This window comes from Bubalus kerabau, chromosome 15, assembly GCF_029407905.1.
Source record: "Bubalus kerabau isolate K-KA32 ecotype Philippines breed swamp buffalo chromosome 15, PCC_UOA_SB_1v2, whole genome shotgun sequence".
Classification (NCBI taxonomy): domain Eukaryota; kingdom Metazoa; phylum Chordata; class Mammalia; order Artiodactyla; family Bovidae; genus Bubalus; species Bubalus kerabau.
This window is the reverse complement of record NC_073638.1, coordinates 67,697,845-67,717,957: the sequence shown is the minus strand read 5'-3', so window position 1 is coordinate 67,717,957 and position 20,113 is coordinate 67,697,845. Positions and strand designations below refer to the sequence as shown.

The window sequence follows — 20,113 nt, the reverse complement described above, 5'->3', positions numbered from 1 at the left end:
CTGGAAAAGGGTTGAAACTACTGATACCTTGATAAATTAAACACCTATCATAAACTGACTCTATATCTTCCAGATGAAAGCGATCTGTTTCAGAGAACTCAGTTTTGAAAGAAATTTTAAAAAATTCAAATTCCCCCATTCAAAGGCTGGACTAGTGTCCATGAGCTGAGAAGAAAGTTTAGGCTTCTGGGAAAGTTTTCAGAAATCAACCCAACCAACATCAGAATTCATGATCTAATCCTCCTGGCAACCCCTAAGAGTCTGTTTTTCTGCACCACGGTCAACAGCGATATAAATCAAAAGCATGTTCCCAGTCATGAAGTGATATTGAATACGTTGCTATAAGGAAAGAAAAATTCATGGCGGGGGGGGGGGGTGGTGCAAAATTCTGTACAACACCAGGTAGCTGCAAAAAGCCTTCTGCCAAGAGCGTAGGGGATAAGCATTCATGCTTATAACAAGGTTGGGTACTTTGAAAATCAGGGGGTGATTTTCACATCACATTCCTAGCCTAGAGCAATGTTTCTCTGGACAACATCTGCCCTTCTTTTGCCCAGACAAACTACTTCACTCCACTGCTTCCTGATCACATGTTCCTTGGTATCTGGCCTCCCCTGGAGCGATTCATTAGGATTAAATAAGCAATTTAAAAGCCAATCACAAATCAGAATAAATCCAAAGAAGCTAAATTCAGCAGACAACAGTTTTGCCTAAATTCCCTTTGCAGAGCTCTGAATTCCAACTGTTTCATGTTCTTCACTGGAAAGGGCGCGGGGAAGAGGGACTTGCCTCAGACTGGCTAGCCAGAGATCCCTGTGCTTTCCCCAAGGCTGGACGGTAACTGACTCATTATTCACAGTCAGAGCTCTCAAGCTACCAGGACACAAACGCACAACCCTCGCTCAGGAAAAAAAAAAAAAAAAAAAGTGTGTCAGAAGTCCAAGATGAGGGACACAATAGCAGTCAAGTTGACATTTTTGCAGTGTTCAGTGTTAGGTGCTTTCAGGGAGAAAAAAAAAGTGTGAAGAGAATGTAAAGTTGCTGTAAGTTTATTTTCAGGGAGAAAAGCTGAGTGGTAGTTGAATTATGCAGTTCATTCAACCCAGACGTTATATTTTGAGCATTGAATATGTGCAACGTGATCAAGATGGGGAAGACCCAGTCCCTGCCCTTACAGAGTCTACAGACTAAGAGGTCAAGCCAGGTATGCAAACCACTCAGCTAGAACACAACTAAGGCAGAGGATGGACTTCCCTGGAGGCTCAGGGGTAAAGAACCCACCTGCCAATGCAGGAGATGCAGGATGGATGCCTGAGTGGGGAAGATCCTCTGGAGAAGGAAATGGCAACCCACTTCAGTATTCTTGCCTGGGAAATCCCATGGACAGAGGAGCCTGGAGGGCTACAGTCATGGGGTCACAAGAAGAGTCGGACATGACTTAGCAACTAAACAACAAAAAAAGGAGAGGTTGTAAGGGGATGCAGAGTTAGAGAACGGTGAAGTCACGGTTGGTTTAGGAGAATCACAAAAGACTTCATAAGGAAGGCGGAGTCTGAGCTAGACTCTGAAAACTGGCCACGATTTCAGCAGGTGAGCCCTCTGCAGAGCTATCCCACAGAAGAACAGCATGAGGAAGAACCACCACACCTCCAGGAAGGCAGGAGAATACACTGCACGATGCATGGAAGGCCTGCTACTTACCGGGCCTAACAAAAACTCTGCACTGTGCCAAGGCCCTAGGGAGTCATCATTAGACCAAGCTCTAAGGAAACGAACTGGATGGAATGCAGCAGAGTGCTTTAGGTACTGGAGGTAAAAAGTACGACGTTACTCCAACAATCCAAGAGAGGAGTAAAGGGAGCCTCAGTAACAGGAGTTTAGAAAGGAGAAAAGAGTTCACAAAGTGGGCTCTTCTTGTGTTTCTAGAACGGAAATGAAGACACTGTCTCCAAGCAGTTATGTTTCTCCCTCGAGATATCTAAGAAGGTTCACCTGATCTTTCCACGGCAATCTTGTACTCTTCTCTTAATTTCATTTGGCATGCCCTAGATAAATAAAAAACAAAAGCAAGAAAACAATCTCTGTGGTGGTGGTGGTGGTGGTGGTAGGTATTACAGAACACTTGCAATCTGTCAAATGGATCACACTGTGGTGCAAAGAGGCTGCATATATCAGCCGATACGATGAGTTCACCTTGCCAACAGCTTCATTCGAGGCTGCAGAAGGGAGCTGGCCCAGCGTGGGTACAGATGCAGCATACGTGAGCACAGCTTCCCTGAGCTCCCAGAACCCCTAACAGGCTGACCCGTTAATCACACTGTCTACACAAGGTAGGATACTGTGGCATCTGGGAAGTTTGTTTCTTTTTTGTATCACAGTCTTTATCTACCTAAAATTTTCAAGTTTATGCTGCTGCTGCTGCTGAGTCACTTCAGTCATGTCTGACTGTGTGAACGTATAGACTACAGCCTGCCAGGCTCCTCTGTCCCTGGGATTCTCCAGGCAGGAGTACTGGAGTGGGTGGCCATGCCCTCCTCCAGGTCAAGTCTATGCACATATGGTTTATTTTCTTGGTAGGAAATAATTATGACAAGCAGGACCCTCCGAGTTCTTCAGCCAGATCCAGAGTCACAAGGCTCTATGCTCATCCAGTGAAGAACTCAGGTAAGCATCTAGGTGTCTATAACTCAGGTAAGCATCTAGGTGTCTATAACTCAGGTAAGCATCTAGGTGTCCGTGAACAGTAACTCTACCTCTCCATAGCTTCATTGAGGTATATCTGTAGAATTCACATAAGTGTCTTGTTGTTGTCCAGTTCAGTTCAGTCGCTCAGTCATGTCCGACTCTTTGCGACCCCATAAATCGCAGCACACCAGGCCTCCCTGTCCATCACCAACTCCCGGAGTTCATTCAGACTCACGTCCATCGAGTCAGTGATGCCATCCAGCCATCTCATCCTCTGTCGTCCCCTTCTCCTCCTGCCCCCAATCCCTCCCAGCATCAGAGTCTTTTCCAATGAGTCAACTCTTCGCATGAGGTGGCCAAAGAACTGGAGCTTCAGCTTTAGCATCATTCCTTCCAAAGAATACCCAGGGCTGATCTCCTTTAGGATGGACTGGTTGGATCTCCTTGCAGTCCAAGGGACTCTCAAGAGTCTTCTCCAACACCACAGTTCAAAAGCATCAATTCTTCGGCGCTCAGCTTTCTTCACAGTCCAACTCTCACATCCATACATGACCACAGGAAAAACCATAGCCTTGTTGTTATTCAGTCACTAAGTCATGCCTGACTCTTTGTGATCCCATGGACTGCAGCATACCAGGCTTCCCTATCCTCCACTATCTCCTGGAGTTTGCACAAACTCATGTTCATTGAGTCAGTGATGCTACCTAACCATTTCGTCCTTTGCCAACCTCTTTCTCCTTTTGCCTTCAAATTTCCCAGCATCAGGGTCTTTTCCAATGGGTCAGCTCTTTGCATCAGGTGGCCAAAGTAATGGAGCTTCAGCTTCTACAGCAGTCCTTCTAATGAAAATTCAGGGTTGATTTCCTTTAGGATTGATTGGTTTGATCTCCTTGCAGTCCAAGGGACTCTCAAGAGTCTTCTCCAACACCACAGTTTGACAGCATCAATTCTTCATTACTTAGCCTTCTTTATGGTCCAGCTCTCACAGCCATACATGACTACTGGAAAAACCATAGCTTTGACTATACAGACCCTTGCTGCAAAGAGATGTCTGTTCTTTTTAATATGCTGTCTAGGTTTGTCCTGCTTTCCTTCCAAGGAGCAAGCAGTCACTTAGGTGTACAATTCAATAATTTTTAATAAATATATGGAATTGTCCAACCATCGCCACAATTACATTTTAGATCATGTCCATCATCCCCAAAAGTCTCAGATACTCATCTGTAGTCACACTCCATTCCTACTGCCAAACATAGGCAACCACTAATCTACTTTTTAAAGCTACAGAGTTGCCTTTCCTAGATATTGCATATAAATGATACCTATTCTCTTTTGTAGTTGGCTTCCTCACTTAATATGACATCTTTGAGGGTCTTTCACATTGTAGTATATATTTGTATTTAATTTCTTTTTATAGTCAAGAACTATTCCATTATCTTCATAGACTTTTTTTTCCATTCACCAGTTAACGGACAGTTGGATTGTTTCCACATTTGGCACCCCCTTGATTCAAATACTGAGTTTGATCCAAAGACCACCATCACTAATCCAATTCCTTTGTGGCGCCAAGACATGTTGAAATCAAAACAAAAGCCAACCACAGAGTTCCAGCTTCCCTTCACACCCCAACAAGGGAAGAAATATGTATATCAATTGAAGCTACATAACTCTCTGATCATTTTACCATCTCATATAGTCACAGACTTAGAAACACGATCCCATTCTCTTCTCCAAATATACTGAAATCATCTGCAATTGCCTTTCTTTAATTTTCTATGGTTATCTCTTCCTACTAAACTGTAAGCCTAAGGAGAATAGGGACCTTTCTATCAGAAACTTACTCACAGTTCCTGAAAGGGAAATATCCTTTCCCCATTCCTAAGGACATGTAACGATTAAGACTGGAAGGTGGACTGACGCACTACCCTTCACCCAGTGAGATCTCTGTGTGTTCTGTACCATGCTAGGCTGGAAAACTAGGAATTGAGAAAGTTAAAGGACATGACCTCTGCCTAAGAGAAACAGAATTTATCTCCTTAAAACTTTTACTCACTCAAAGGCATAACACTTTGCATATCTTTCAGCAGCATTTCTATGTCTAAGAATTTATCCAAAAAAATAATTATGTGGGCAAAGATTTCACTACAAAGCCAAAAATGTCTGATCTATTCCCTTGAAATTTTTTTACTTAATCAAGGCCTTACATTTTTGCATATCTTTGAACCAGCATTTCCATGTGCAAAAATTTATTCAAAGACCGTAAATAAGGGTGCAAAAATGTAGCTACTAAAAAAATAATAATAATACAATATGACCGAAGTCATTCAAGGACCTACAAAGCTACCATGCCTCGTCCACCCCCACCTCCATAGCCTTTGATGTCAGCTTCTCCTCCTCTCTCCCCTGATCATACGACTCTGGCCGTTCTGGCCTCCGCACTGTTCCTCAGCCAGGCTGGGTACTGCTCTCACTAGGCCTCTGCACTGTTCCACTGGCCTTGAGCGCTCTTCCCTCAAGTCTCTGCAGGTTTAACTTCCTCACTTCCTTCCAATCTTCATTCAGATTTGACCTTCCTGTGTGTGCTCACTTGCTTTAGTCGTGTCCGACTCTTTGCGACTCTATGGACTGTAGCCCACCAGGCTCCTCTGTCCACAGGATTCTTTAGGCAAGAATACTGGAGAGGTTGTCATGCCCTCCTCCAGGGCATCTTCCCAACCCAGGGATCCAACCACATCTCCTGCAGCTCCTGCACTGGCATACAGATTCTCTACCACTGCACCACCTGGGAAATCCAATCATTGTGTTCAGTTCAGTTCAGTCGCCTAGTCGTGTCCGACTCTTTGCAACGCCATGGACCGCAGCACACCAGGCCTCCCTGTCCATCACCAACTCCTGGAGTTTACCCAAACTCATGTCCATTGAGTCGGTGATGCCATCCAATCATCTCATCCTCTGTCATCGCCTTCTCCTCCTGCTCCCAATCTTTCCCAGCATCAGGGTCTTTTCAAATGAGTCAGCTCTTCACATCAGATGGCCAAAGTATTGGAGTTTCAGCTTCAACATCAGTCCCTCCAATGAACACCCAGGACTGATCTCCTTTAGGATGGACTGGTTGGAACTCCTTGCAGTCCAAGGGACTCTCAAGAGTCTTCTTCAACACCACAGTTCAAAAGCATCAATTCTTTGGTGCTCAGCTTTCCTTATAGTCCAACTCTCACATCCATACATGACTACTGGAAAAACCAGAGCCTTGACTAGATGGACCTGTGTTGGCAAAGCAATGTCTCTGCTTTTTCATATGCTGTCTAGGTTGGTCATAACTTTCCTTCCAAGGAGTAAGCATCTTTTAATTTCATGGCTGCAATCACCATCCACAGTGATTTTGGAGCCCCAAAAAATAAAGTCTGCCACTGTTTCCACTGTTTCCCCATTTATTTCCCATGAAGTAATGGGACCGGATGCCATGATCTTCGTTTTCTGAATGTTGAGCTTTGAGCCAACTTTTTCACTCTCCTCTTTCACTTTCATCAAAAGGCTCTTTAGTTCTTCTTCACTTTCTGCCATAAGGGTGGTGTCATCTGCATATCTGAGGTTATTGATATTTCTCCCACCAATCTTGATTCCAGCTTGTGCTTCTTCCAGCCCAGCATTTCTCATGATGTACTCTGCATATAAGTTAAATAAGCAGAGTGACAATATACAGCCTTGACGTATTCCTTTCCCAATTTGGAACCAGTCTTTTGTTCCATTTCCAGTTCTAACTGTTGCTTCCTGACCTGCATACAGATTTCTCAAGAGGCAAGTCAGGTGGTCTGGTATTCCCATCTCTTGAAGAATTTTCCACAGTTTGTTGTGATCCACACAGTCAAAGGCTTTGGCAGAGTCAATAAAGCAGAAATAGATGTTTTTCTGAAACTCTTGCTTTTTTGATGATCCAGCGGATGTTGGCAATTTGATCTCTGGTTCCTCTGCCTTTTCTAAAACCAGCCTGAACATCTGGATGTTTTCACGGTTCACGTACTGCTGAAGCCTGGCTTGGAGAATTTTGAGCATCACTTTACTAGCGTGTGAGATGAGTGCAATTGTGTGGTAGTTTGAGCATTCTTTCACATTGCCTTTCATATATACAAATTAACCAAGAGAAAAATTCAAGAAGGATATATAATATGTCCATGATTTATCTCTTAAGACACAGGATTGTGGTTTTATTAATTGGATATAGGTTTGCCTATGTGAAACAGATACCCAAAGTAACAACTGGTTAAACTAGACAGAAGTTTATTTCTCGTTCATGTAATAGTACAGGTAGAGATAATTCAGGGCTAATATGGTTGTTCTGCTCCACAAAGTCATCCTAGAACCCAGGCTCCTTCTATCTTTCTGCTCTGCTGTTTTTAAGGAACCACCCTTCTCCACATGATCCAGGAGGAAGCACCCTTGCTCCAAGCAAGAGGATGAAGAAAAGAGAAGAAGAAAGCATGGATGTCTGCCTCCCTCTGTTACTCGCCAAGGTTTGGTTTAAGCTACTAAATGGAGGAAGCACCAAAACAGAGCAGCTGAAACAAGAATTTTATTTCTCTCTCATTTTATTCCTCATGGGGCAGGTGGGCAGGCCCTGTTCCATGAGACAATGCAGGGATCCAAGCTGGTGGGGTGCCCTGCCATCCTCAGCATAGGGCTTCCACCTCTGGGTCTATGGAATTGCTCCAATGATTGCCTAGTTCGAGCCAGGGGAAATGAAACAAAAAGAGTCCAGGGCATGTTTCCTGAGGATGTGACTTCAAAGTTACACACATCAGTTCCCCTCACTTCTTACAGGCACATACTTAGTCAAATGGCTATACCCAATTGCAAGGGAGAAGGAGAAATATAACTTTCATTCTGAATGACCACAGAGTAGGTAAAGACTTTACTGCTGGAGAAAGAGTATGTTTTTTGTTTTGTTGTGCGTGTGAATATGTTTGATGCCTCTCTGTATTTTCTAATTTCCTACCATGAACAAAAAAAATAAATAAATAAACATTCATTTATAGAGGTGAAAAGCATTTTGTTTTCAAACCCTCAATTCAGAGAGAATACCTACATGCATCTCCTTCCTTCTTAAGACTTTCCTAAAAATACTGGAGAAAAACATACATATATGGTATTTTACATTTACATGTTTTAATATTTTGGACAAAAGTTTCCTTTAGCATTTAACTTTGTGGTCCCTCTTTAATTTTTTTAATTTATTTATTCTTTTTTTTAAATTTTATTTTATTTTTAAACTTTACAAATTGTATTAGTTTTGCCAACTATCAAAATGAATCCGCCACAGGTATACATGTGTTCCCCATCCTGAACCCTCCTCCCTCCTCCCTCCCCACACCATCCCTCTGGGTCATCCCAGTGCACTAGCCCCAAGCATCCAGTATCGTGCATTGAACCTGGACTGGCAACTCATTTCATACATGATATTATACATGTTTCAATGCCATTCTCCCAAATCTTCCCACCCTCTCCCTCTGCAACAGAGTCCATAAGACTGTTCTATACATCAGTGTCTTTATTTATTCTTAACTGGAGAATAATTACTTTACAATATTGTGTTGGCTTCTGCCATACATCAACATGAATCAGCCATAAGTACACATATGTCCCCTCTGTCTTAAACCTCCCACCAATCACACCCCTCTAGGTTGCCACAGAGCACTAGATTTGAGCTCCCTGCACCATGCAGCAATTGCCACTGACTGTCTATTTAACATATGTACTGTCTATGTTCGGAGAAGGGAATGGCACCCCACTCCAGTACTCTTGCCTGGAAAATCCCATGGATGGAGGAGCCTGGTAGGCTGCATGCATGCAGTACATGGGGTTGCTAAGAGTCCGGCACGACTGAGTGACTTCACTTTCACTTTTCACTTTCATGTACTGGAGAAGGAAATGGCAACCCACTCCAGTGCTTTTGCCTGGAGAATCCCAGGGACGGAGGAGCCTGGTGGGCTGCCGTATATGGGGTCGCACAGAGTCAGACACGACTGAAGCGACTTAGTATAGCATAGCGTCTATGTTTCAGTGCTGCTCTCTCAACTCATCCCACCCTCTCCTTCCCACACTGCATCCACAGGTCTGTTCTTTATGGATGGGCCCTCTTATAAATCAGTTACCCCAATCACAAAATGTTATGCTTGACTAAATTTTTAAAGCTTACCAAGAAGCTTCATGTATGAAACATAGACCAGAAAAGTTACCAAAAGTACAAAATTATTGGTGGGGCATTTCCTAGAAATACACATAACAAGATGCCTTCGTAGCCCGGGTGGCCTCCCAAGTCTCCTGCCTGTGCACTTGTTATTGATAAAACGCTCAAACACTCTTCTGGTAGCAACAGAAGCAGACAGGAGATTTCTCTGTGATTGGGGAACTTTGGCCTACAGATACAAGCACTATAATCCTTCAGACTTGGGACAGAATTTATGCTGAGCCAAAACCACCCTAAAATTCTGTAAGCGATTGTATCTTTGCCTCTGTATCAGATTAGCAAGATCAAAGTAAAACCATTCCTATAGTGCTTGCTTTGGTAGCACATATACTAAAATTGAAATAATAGAAGATCAGCTATTAAATAAGAGAAGATCAGCATGGCCCTGGAGCAAAGATGTCATACAAATTAGTGAATTGTTCCATATATTTTTGCAACTAGACATTATCATACAAAGTGAAGCAAGTCAGAAAGAGAAAGACAAATACCATATGATATAATTTGTATGTAGAATCTGAAATGTGGCACAAATGAACCCACCTATAGAACAGAAACAGACTCACAAACACCGAGAACAGACTTATGGTTGCCGAGGAGAGTGGGACGGGTGAGGGATGGACTGGGAGTCTGGAGTTAGTAGATGCAAAGGATTATATATAGAATGGATAAACAACAAGGTCTTACTGTATAGCACAGGGAACTTTATTCCAACATCCTGAGATAAACCATAATGGAAAAGAACATGTATATGTGTATAACTGAGTCACTCTGCTACACAGCCGAAATTAATGCATTATAAATCAACTATATTTCAGTTTAAAACAATTTAAAAAAATTTTTTTTATCATTCCTGCAACCTGCCATGCTTTTTCACTGTCAAAGTATCTTTTAAATACTGTAAAATGGTGGCATTAAATTAAAAGTTATATTTAAAGTACAATAATTGTCCTTACCCTTTGGGTAAAGTGTAGATAATTTCATGAAAGCTCTGCAACTATTCCTAGAGAAATTCTATATATACAAAAGCCCAGAATCCTGAGGAATTCATCCATCTTCCCACACCCTTCCTTAATCTCATTTAGGGTGTTTATCAAAGCTGGTCTGAAAGTCAAAGTTCCTGGGCTGCACATAAGAACTGGAAATCAGAGTTGGGAGATTGGTCCCCAGGAACCTGCATTTTAATAAGCCTCTCCCAGGTGATCTTTACATATACCTTGGGTGAGAGTCCCAAGTAAAGATTCCATGGAGCAGTATCTAAAAAATTTATAATTAGAGGTTTCTTATGCCTCATCTTTGTCAAAGCACATAAATGCCTTTGCCTGAAGGATCCATGTAGACATATTATTTAGTCCCTCCACCAGAGGCCAGTGTAGGACTATTCCCTGCGCTGTACAGTGTCACACTACATAATACATGCTATGGACACTACACAATACGCACTACACATAGCTGGTTTTAGCTACTTCAGTGAAGAAGTGTGGAAAACTATACCGAAGTATATAACATCTTACAAAAATATAAAATACTATAGGTAGTATTTTACATTTTCTATATTGTAAAGTCAAGATTTCTTTATACTTAACCTTGATGTTCCTCTTTTAAATTATAACTAGTCCGCATAATCATAATACTTCAGAGTAAATCTTTAAAATTTAGCGAGTATCTTCATGTATATTTCATCTGATTATCTCCACAACCATATGAGACACCACGCAGACAGGATTACCCCTGATTTACAGATTCAGACAGAGTTAAGTGGCAGGTCTACAATCTCAGAGAATTCATGAATGTCAGGACCCAGTCTTCTGAATCCTATACTAGAATAACATCCTTTCCATTACAATCATCCTACCTATGACAAAATAAGAAATACAAGGGCAGTATACTAAGTTCCCCATAAAACTAAATCCTGCCAACCCAAGAAACTTCCCTTCACTCTGAGATCATGCCCTTCTGCCTGCCTACACAAAGATGCATCTACTTAAGACAATCTCTTTCACTCACACAGGTTGGAGAAAGCTGGAGTAATTTTTTTTCTGTCTCCTTCATTAATAAAGGCTTCCTACAAGTTTTCAAACTTTATGAGGTAGAATAACCTCTTCTGTACAAATCTGTAGTAACATAGGACTCATACAGTGGTGTGTGAGAGCAATGCAAACACAGAGATAAATTATACATGTCTTTCACACTCTCGATTTTTTTCAGAGTACTCCAAGACATCCTTGAATGTAAAAAAATAAAATAAAATAAAATAAAAAAATAAAAACTTGAAGCAAAAAACAAAAGAAAAGTCTGAAAATCCACTGTTTCTAAACATTCTTATTGCTCTTTTCTTAACTCATATTGTGTTTATTCAACCGAAAATTGAGACTCCAAAACAAAATGCAATATTCTGGATACTGTTTAATCAGCACTATGTAAAGAGTAGTGAGTATCAGCTCCTCAATCAATCTATAACTATAATGTCTACAAATATACAGATTGCTATTGCTTTTTCATACATCTAGAGCATTTGGAACACCCAGTACACAGAAATTAGTAAGAATGACATATTTCTGTCTCATTTATCTTGTATTCCCAGATTCCAACTCAATGCCTGAATTACAGCAGGAACATACTCAATACAGAAATGGCCTCAACATTAGCAAGAAAAACTGGATTGACACCACAATTAGGAACTAGAATCAGTACTCAGAAATTAGATGAGTGGCTACAAGTCACACAAAGCATGATTTGGAAAAGGTGGGGAAAAAAATGGTACTTGGCTCACAACCCTTTTTTTCTAATCAGTGATTGGCACACCACAGAAACTAGAATAAAAGAAGCTAAGTCCGGAAAGCACGTAAAAATGGTCCAGCGGTTCCTCAATGTGCTAAGGGAGCAAGGGGCTGCAAAAAGAGTGAGCTAACTAGCGTCACTTCAACCTACCCCATCTGGGACACATCCAAACAGGAAGGAAAAAAAGACAAGTGTCATACTAGACAGATGAGGTTTGATTTTCATATAAGAAAGATAAGAGTTTGGTTAAAACACGGTTTCCTGTTTGTATCCCTTTGGGTTTAGTGGACCATTTCAAAGAAAATATTATTGTTCCATGCCTGAAAGAACATTGCTAAAACCGTCCAGATGTGAATATGTACCCACTCACGGAGTGAAAGGACACAGTCTCGTGACCACCTCAGTTTCAAGTCCAGTAATTTAGTTTTTTTCCATCAAGTATAACAATACATTGACAACAATGATTTTTAAGAAATGCGTGCATGTGCGCTAAGTCACTTCAGCGTGTCCGACTCTTTGCGACCCTATGGACCGTAGCCTGCCAGGCTTCTCTGTCCATGGGACTTCCCAGGCAAGAATACTGGAGGGGGTTGCCAAGTCTTCCTCAGCATTCTAAACAAATGTGCATGCACTTTATATTGTTTAAATTGACTACTTAAAGGATGATGGTGACCATCTTAAAAGTTTCTTTGGGGACTTCCCGGGTGGTCCAGTGGTTAAGAATCCGCTTGCCAATGCAGGGGAGATGGGTTCGATCCCTGGTCTGGGAATATTCCACATGCTGCAAAGTGACTAAGCCCATGTGCCACAACTTCTGAGCCCACACATCTAGAGCCAATGATATGCGACAAGAGAAGCCCCCATAATGAGAAGCCCTCGCACCCCAATTCCACAACTAGAGAAAACCCACGTGCAGCAGCAAAGACCCAGTGCAACCCCTCACAAAAAAAAAAAAAAGAGTTCTTTGGCTACCAGTAATTCTTTGCTTGTGTTTTGAAAAGTTCAAAATTCAATTGTCCAAGAAAGTACACCCCTCTAACTTATGCATACATATAAAATATGCTAAATAATATATATGTATGTGTGTGTTGAGAAGTTATAAAAAGAGAAAGAAAATGACTCATTTATTAGGACATAAACCAGATTTAAAACTTCACAAAATATCTTTTGTGTGTTTTACTGAGAAAACACACCAGAAAAGACATTTACTGTAAGAAAATACATTGCAAAAACACTGCCAAAAATAATTTAATGATTGTAATTCAAAATGTTGTAAATACTTAAATACATTTTCTTTCCTTATCCAATTACACCTAAACTACAGCAGACACAGAAAACAAATGACTATCTAAGGACCAAATATTCCTGTGCAGAATGAATATGAATTGTAACAACTGCAGCTGAAGATTTATGCTAATATATCTAAGGCAAAATGGCTTGATCAGCTCAAAATCCATCATAGTTTGGTGGGGGGTGGATTTCCTTCTGCAACTGAACCAGCAGTTTTCTGTGTTTCATAATTTGTCAATTTTTCCCCAAGTGTAGTGATTTAGTGATGACAAAAGAAATAGAGAAACAAATGAAAATTGCTTAATTACCATTTGCAGATGTTCCCCCAAAGAGAAAGAACAGGTTAAACAGCTGATGCTATTTCTTCCACTGGACTCTGCTATAAAGTAGCTCAGTTCATCCAATACTTCTTTTCTCCTTCGGTGTTTATCTGATATTTGATGCTATGCTGTGATAAATATGTCACATACAGGCAGTCACTAAATGTATGACCGATATAAAATCATGAGTTTTTTCTTTTCCTTTTAGTCTTTTCAGCAATCAGTTCAGTTCAGTCGCTCAGTCATGTCCGACTCTTTGCGACCCCATGAACCGCAGCACGCCAGGCCTCCCTGTCCATCACCAACTCCCAGAGTCCACCCAAACCCAAGTCCATTGAGTTGGTGATGCCATCCAACCCTCTCATCCTCTGTCATCCCCTTCTCCTCCTGCCCTCAATCTTTCCCAGCATCAAGGTCTTTTCAAATGAGTCAGCTTTTCGCATCAGGGGGCCAAAGTATTGGAGTTTCAGCTTCAATATCAGTCCTTCCAATGAACACCCAGGACTGATCTCCTTTAGGATGGACTGGCTGGCTCTCCTTGCAGTCCAAGGGGCTCTCAAGAGTCTTCTCCAACACCACATTTCAAAAGCATCAATTCTTTGGCGCTCAGCTTTCTTTATAGTCCAACTCTCACATTCATACATGACCACTGGAAAAACCATAGCCTTGACTAGACAGACCAATAACCCCACCTCAAAAAAAAAAATCAATCAATCAATCAATCCTTATTCTCTCCGTTTGGATGCCAGATTAATTAGGTGGATTTTTTTTAATTGCCTACTTGCTTTTATTAGCAAATCCTCATTTGATGCCTTCTACAAATTTCCCTGAAGTTAACATCCCCATGGTCTACATCCTGATTTAGAGCAAGTTTATTACTACTTGCTGTGCTATTTTCAACAGTGCACTTTACTGTTAAATTCACATTTGTAAAAGTGCTTCCCGAGTTGCCTTTTTTTTTTTTTAATGTGGCTTATGTAAAAAAGGAAACAGAAAGACACTACAAATGGCCTGTGAACTATAAACACCACTCAATATTCAGCAGGGAATTAAATGACTGATAACAGCAGAGAAAAAGTGGCTTAAGATCCACCTGGAAGTATAAAGCTGGTCAGTTCGTTTCCAACTCCCACTGGCAGGCAATCTGCCAGTGGGGAGGGTGTCAAAACAGTGCTAAGCCCGCTGGTTTCTAATACTCAACAGAAAACAACTGCAAAAGGCTATGCAGCAAGGATTATGTTTTGTTGTCATGCTTTCTTTTATGAGAGAAAGCTGTTTTTTTTTTTGCTTTACTGAAATTCCTTTCTTGCTCTGAAATTGGTAAGAGGGCCAGCTGCTTTCTCTCTTTTTCTCTGTGGTATTTGTCAATGGCAGGTTTTAAATTCATTCTTCAGATGGAGAAAAGATGCTTCGTCTCCCTGGGGAAGTCTTAAAGATGCATTGCTAACGATCAAATTCAAGATAGCTTTGGGGACCAAAATGAAATGTCAGCTTTGGAAACATGTTGCTTTATGTGCTGCCACCAGTTTCATTTTTAATTACCTTTTTTAGAAGTTGTCAAGGGTGAGTGGTGATACATATCCCTTTGGCTGAAATGACAACTCGAAGTTTATCAGTCCAGAAGTGTAAACCAAATCCCAGCCCAAGATTCTAAGCTCTTTGACAGAACATACACTCAGTAAGGAAAAAAAATAAAAGGCTCCTGAAAGGAGAACTGTGAACAAGTTGGCCTCGGTGGGCCTTGGGATCTCCAGGCAGGACACTTGTGACCCATCTTTGGCTGTTTCTTCTCCCTAATCCTCTGTCAGTCACCCGTTACCAAGGGCTGCACTTCCTCACTTGCAGAGTCTCACTGGCCCTATTTCCTTTCTATTTCCTCCTCCATGGCCCCAATGGAGTCTGTACCACCTTATATGTTTCTGCTCAGCCTCCTGGCTAAGCTAGTCTCCCTGACTCTAGGTGCTTCTCTCCTTCTTTGCTTCTGTTTTTCAAAATCACTTTGTGTGTGTGTGCACACACATGCTCAAATTCCACTATGGCTCCCAATTAGCTAGTATATCAACTCCAAACTCAGGGCACCATGACATCAGGGCATCTTTTGCAGGCTCTTCTTTCTGTGCCTAGCCATTACATGTGGATGTCCTTTAGGATCTGGTCTGAGGACCTCCTGTCCATCTTTCTGCCATCCTGTGTTCTCTTATTTCATTTATTCAACAAATATTTATTAAGCATCAATTTATTCTACATTACCAGTCACTGCTTTAGACACGAAAATAATAATAATGAACAAAACCCTCAAGCAACTAGACCTCATGGAGCTTATACTCTGGAGAAGACAGAGTAATTATGTTTTGAGGAAGCACATCCATTCCTATGATGTGCTTTACCCACATGCCAGGGACTCCCCAGGTCTCGAGAACTGCCCAGCTGCAATGTGGAAGGCAGAAAACTGAAACAGCTCAGGGTATGGGCTTTAGCGCTACGATGACTAGGCCCATATTCCAATGCCATCACTAAACAGTTACAGGACCTTAGGTAATTCTGTTAGGGCTGTCATAGCAATTCACCACAGACTAGGTGGCGTGAAACAACACAAATTTATTTTCCCACACTTCTAGAATCTAGAAGTCCAAGATCAAGGCGTGCACCGGTTTGCTTTTCTCCTGAGGTCCCTCCCCTTAGCTTGCAAAAGGCTGCCTCCTTGCCGCGGCCTCCCGTGGTCTTTCCTCTGTGTGCATGCAACCCTGGCGCATCTCTCTCCAGGAGGACACCAGTCATACTGAACTAGGACCCCACCTTACGACCTCATTTAGTCTTCATTACTTCTTAAAAGGCCCTGTCTCCAAACACAGTCACCTTGCCGGTTAGGGCTGCAACAGATAAATTTTGAAGGGGCACAATTTAGTCCACAACAGCAATTTACTTAAACTTAAGCCTTGGTTTTCTCATCTGTAAATGGAGAATAATAAAAATTTTAGAAATTACAATGGAAAAAAAGAAATTTTTACTAGGTTATTACAAAGTTTGAGATGATCCAGGAAAAGTGCCAAGCATAATTCCTAGTACTTAATAAATGTTAGCTGCTTATCAATAAGGGAAGGTCAAACCCTCTTGTGATTATTAAGAGTATTAGAACCTAAGAAAGACTGAAACATATTTAGAGATTTTGAGACTAAAATTTTGAGACAATCAAAAGACTAGACCACAACCTGATTATAAAGTCACAGGTGTGGCCATTTGTCCAGAACATTCAGACACATAGTATTCTACCTAAGGGGGAATTTCGTTCAAATATTAACAAGTATGAAGGGAAAAAGGCAGGTTGAGTTGACAGGGTTTTTGTTTTTTTTTTTTTTCAAATATATGTTGAAAGAACAATAAAAGGCTAAAAGCATGAAGTGTTAGAAGGGAAATGAGAATGGCATAAAGAAAACAAGAACACATCAAAATCAGAAACAAAATCTTTGATCTCAACTGGTTTAAGTGTATAAATATGGCAGTGAGTAGAAAGCTGTTATTATATGATAATATAGAAACTGATAAAATCACTTGGGAATCTGGATCCCAGGTATTTAAAGAATGAAATGAGAGAATGAAAAGCAAAGTCTTATTTAAGAGTTAATCATAAAATTACAGTAGATTCGTCTCAATTTCCAAAGCATTTTAAGCTGAAATTGGTAAAAACTGGCAGCCTTAATGGAAATTAATCATTTACTCTGAAGCACACACAAAAAAGACAATAATGGTGTGAGTGTGTGTGTGTATGTGTGGGAGACAATGAGTGTTGGTGAACACAAACTATGCCTTAAATGTTTTCAAATCCTTAGCGTCTAAAACAAGAAATTCAGACAAGAAGACACTCAGAGGACTGTTGAATGAATAAATGAATGAATGCATTAACAGAAAATCAAATGTAATTATTTATATCTGTGTTTTTGTAACCTAAACAATGATAGAAACATAACAAGGAGGAAGAAGCATTTTTTTCCCTTTAGACACACAGTCTGGTATCAATTAATTATATTCACAAAGAAGCTGAAATATCAAAGACTGAAAGTCAGCCTCTTATTTTTATCTACAATAATGTCAAAAATATAATGTCTTCACTGATAATGAACAAACTCAAAATCTGCACACTAATTTTCTAATACAAATCTTAAACTCAGTCTTAACTTTCTTGAACTGAAGAATTTAATTATAAATGTCTGCTTAACATTAATAAGCAATATATCTCTTTAAACATTTTGGTAAAACACAGTATTTATCATCAAATATGCACCATGATTATATAAACCAGAGCTGCTTAAAAAAAAAACAACTGCAAAACATAGTCAATATAAATGTACTGGAGTGAGAATTATGCTACAATATTAACAGTTTCCAACTGTTTTCCAAGCACCTGAAGCAGTAACATGAATTTCTTCAAAAAGGCTCTAGTTTAATTTTTTCCAGGGAAATATTTTTAATAGGATTACTGACCCTTTTAACACTCTTGGAAAGAAAATGAATCTCATACGCATTCTGGCAGGTAACTATTACAAAAATAAATGGAAGAGTCAATCAGTGAAAGCATACTTGAGAAACTAAAGAAACGTACATAACTATACATAACTACTTTAATACAGACAAGATTCCACTTCATATGAGCAAGACAACCAAATACCAAGACAAATGAAGGGCTGGAAAGGAGGAGACAACTGAAGAAAAAGCTTTCAGATCTTCCTTCAAACAGAGCTAAGTGCATTGACTGTGCTCAACTCTGTTGGCTATCATCCAACTCTCAGGCCCGACCCTAAGTCCTATGTGGTTTTCAGAGGTATTTAAAAGTTTCAGGGTAAGAAAGGACATTTAGTGATTTAAGACATATTTTTGCACTCACAGCTCTTGTGCTCTAGGAGGAATTTTTCAGGTCATTAGTTTATAATGTGAACTGGCGCCTAAGGATATTTTCAAAGGGAAAAAACTAGTGTGCTTGGAGATGCAGTTTATGTAACTTGCATCATCATTTATTTCAGCTCAATTTGGGGCCTAAACTGAACTCAAAATGAAGTCACCACATCTGCAACAGATTCTCTGGGCATGGAATGAGCACACAAAAATCTGCAAACAGAACAGACTCCTTACCCGGAAAAACAAAAACAGTGTAACCTCCTTAAAATATCCAAGTCCTTGCAAGAAGTTCTTACACTTTCAGAATACAAAAATAAAGTCAGCCTTACAAGTAAGTTCCAAAATAATCTGGGTTATCAAAATGCCACTGGCATACCAAAATACATGAATTCTGCCAGTTTTATCCTTGTTTCCACAGCCTACCCCAGCCATTCACACAACCATGCATGAGTGGGTCTGGAAAACATGAAACTAAATCATTAGACTCAGAGAAGGCAAGCATCTTCCTAAATCCATGTGCATAAGACAAATAGTGAATTTGGCCATTATCAAGATTAATTTGATCCGCATATGATACCAAAATAGATCATTCTCAGCCCCAACTAACAAAGTATTTCCTAAATTCTCTATTTCCCTTTCAGTTCAGTTCAGTTCAGTCGCTCAGTCATGTCCAACTCTGCGACCCCATAGATCGCAGCACGTCAGGCCTCCCTGTCCATCACCAACTCCCGGAGTTCACTCAAACTCATCTCCATCGAGTTGGTGATACCATCCAGCCATCTCATCCTCTGTCATCCCCTTCTCCTCCTGCCCCCAATCCCTCCCAGCATCAGAGTCTTTTCCAATGAGTCAACTCTTCACATGAGGTGGCCAAAGTATTGGAGTTTCAGCTTCAACATTAGTCCTTCCAATAAACACCCAGGACTGGTCTCCTTTAGGATGGACTGGTTGGATCTCCTTGCAGTCCAAGGGACTCTCAAGAGTCTTCTCCAACACCACAGTTCAAAAGCATCAATTCTTCGGTGCTAAGCTTTCTTCACAGTCCAACTCTCACATCCATACATGACCACTGGAAAAAGCATAGCCTTGACTAGACGGACCTTTGTTGGCAAAGTAATATCTCTGCTTTTTAATGTGCTAACTAGGTCGGTCATAACTTTCCTTCCAAGGAGTAAGTGTCTTTTAATTTCATGGCTACAATCACCATCTGCAGTGATTTTGGAGCCCTAACCCTATTTCCCTTGCTGCTGCTGCTGCTAAGTCGCTTCAGTCGTGTCCGACTCTGCGTGTCCCCATAGACGGCACCCCACCAGGCTCCGCCGTCCCTGGGATTCTCCAGGCAAGAACACTGGAGTAGGTTGCCATATTTCCCTTAAGAGTAAACAAAACAGATAGATATTCCCACTACCTTGTACAATAAAAGAAACAGGTTAGAATCTCTTTTCCTTTTCTTCATTATAACTTCACTTCTTTTACATTTGTTAAGGACACATGAATTATGGCTTCAAATCATGGAGCTGAGGATCCTGAGATTGTTATAACCTAAGAAATTATGGAACTCCCTATTTTCAATCCTGGGTACACATTAGAATCACCACAGGAACTTTTAAAAAGTCTGTATTCCCAGGCCCCATTAGGGCCCTGGAGTTGAGTCCAAGATACATGTAAGTCAACAGTCTCCCAAATGTGGAGTCATGACCCAAAAAGGACCAAGGTTGAGAGCAAGCCAATGGCAGTCGAAACAGAACTCAATGCCTACAGGAGCCAGTGGCGTGAAGGAAGCAGGCAGGATATGCACACAGTTTTAGGGTGTGTGAGAGCCAGAGAGCGTATCACACTAGTAAGGTCACAGGGTAAGTGTAAGGCTCCTGAACTCTAGCTGCTGATACTGCCATCAGGGAAATAA

At 40.9% G+C, this 20,113-nt stretch overlaps 1 protein-coding gene and 1 pseudogene across 4 annotated transcripts in view; one reads left to right on the top strand and one right to left on the bottom strand.

Annotated features, from left to right (window-relative positions):
- IFTAP (intraflagellar transport associated protein) overlaps positions 1-20,113 on the bottom strand; it is a 65,151-nt gene that overhangs the window by 25,974 nt on the left and 19,064 nt on the right. The window contains exon 2 of one of the 4 annotated variants that reach the window (XM_055549327.1): positions 16,023-16,187. The exons of 2 other annotated variants lie outside the window; for them this stretch is intronic. In XM_055549327.1, the coding sequence (XP_055405302.1) occupies positions 16,023-16,095 (73 nt within the window). In that variant the 5' untranslated portion in view covers positions 16,096-16,187. Of the gene's footprint in view, positions 1-13,305; positions 13,446-16,022; positions 16,188-20,113 lie in introns of all 4 variants that reach the window. One more of the 4 variants, XM_055549328.1, reaches the window with a different exon arrangement.
- Positions 9,236-9,360, top strand: LOC129629395 (uncharacterized; annotated as a pseudogene).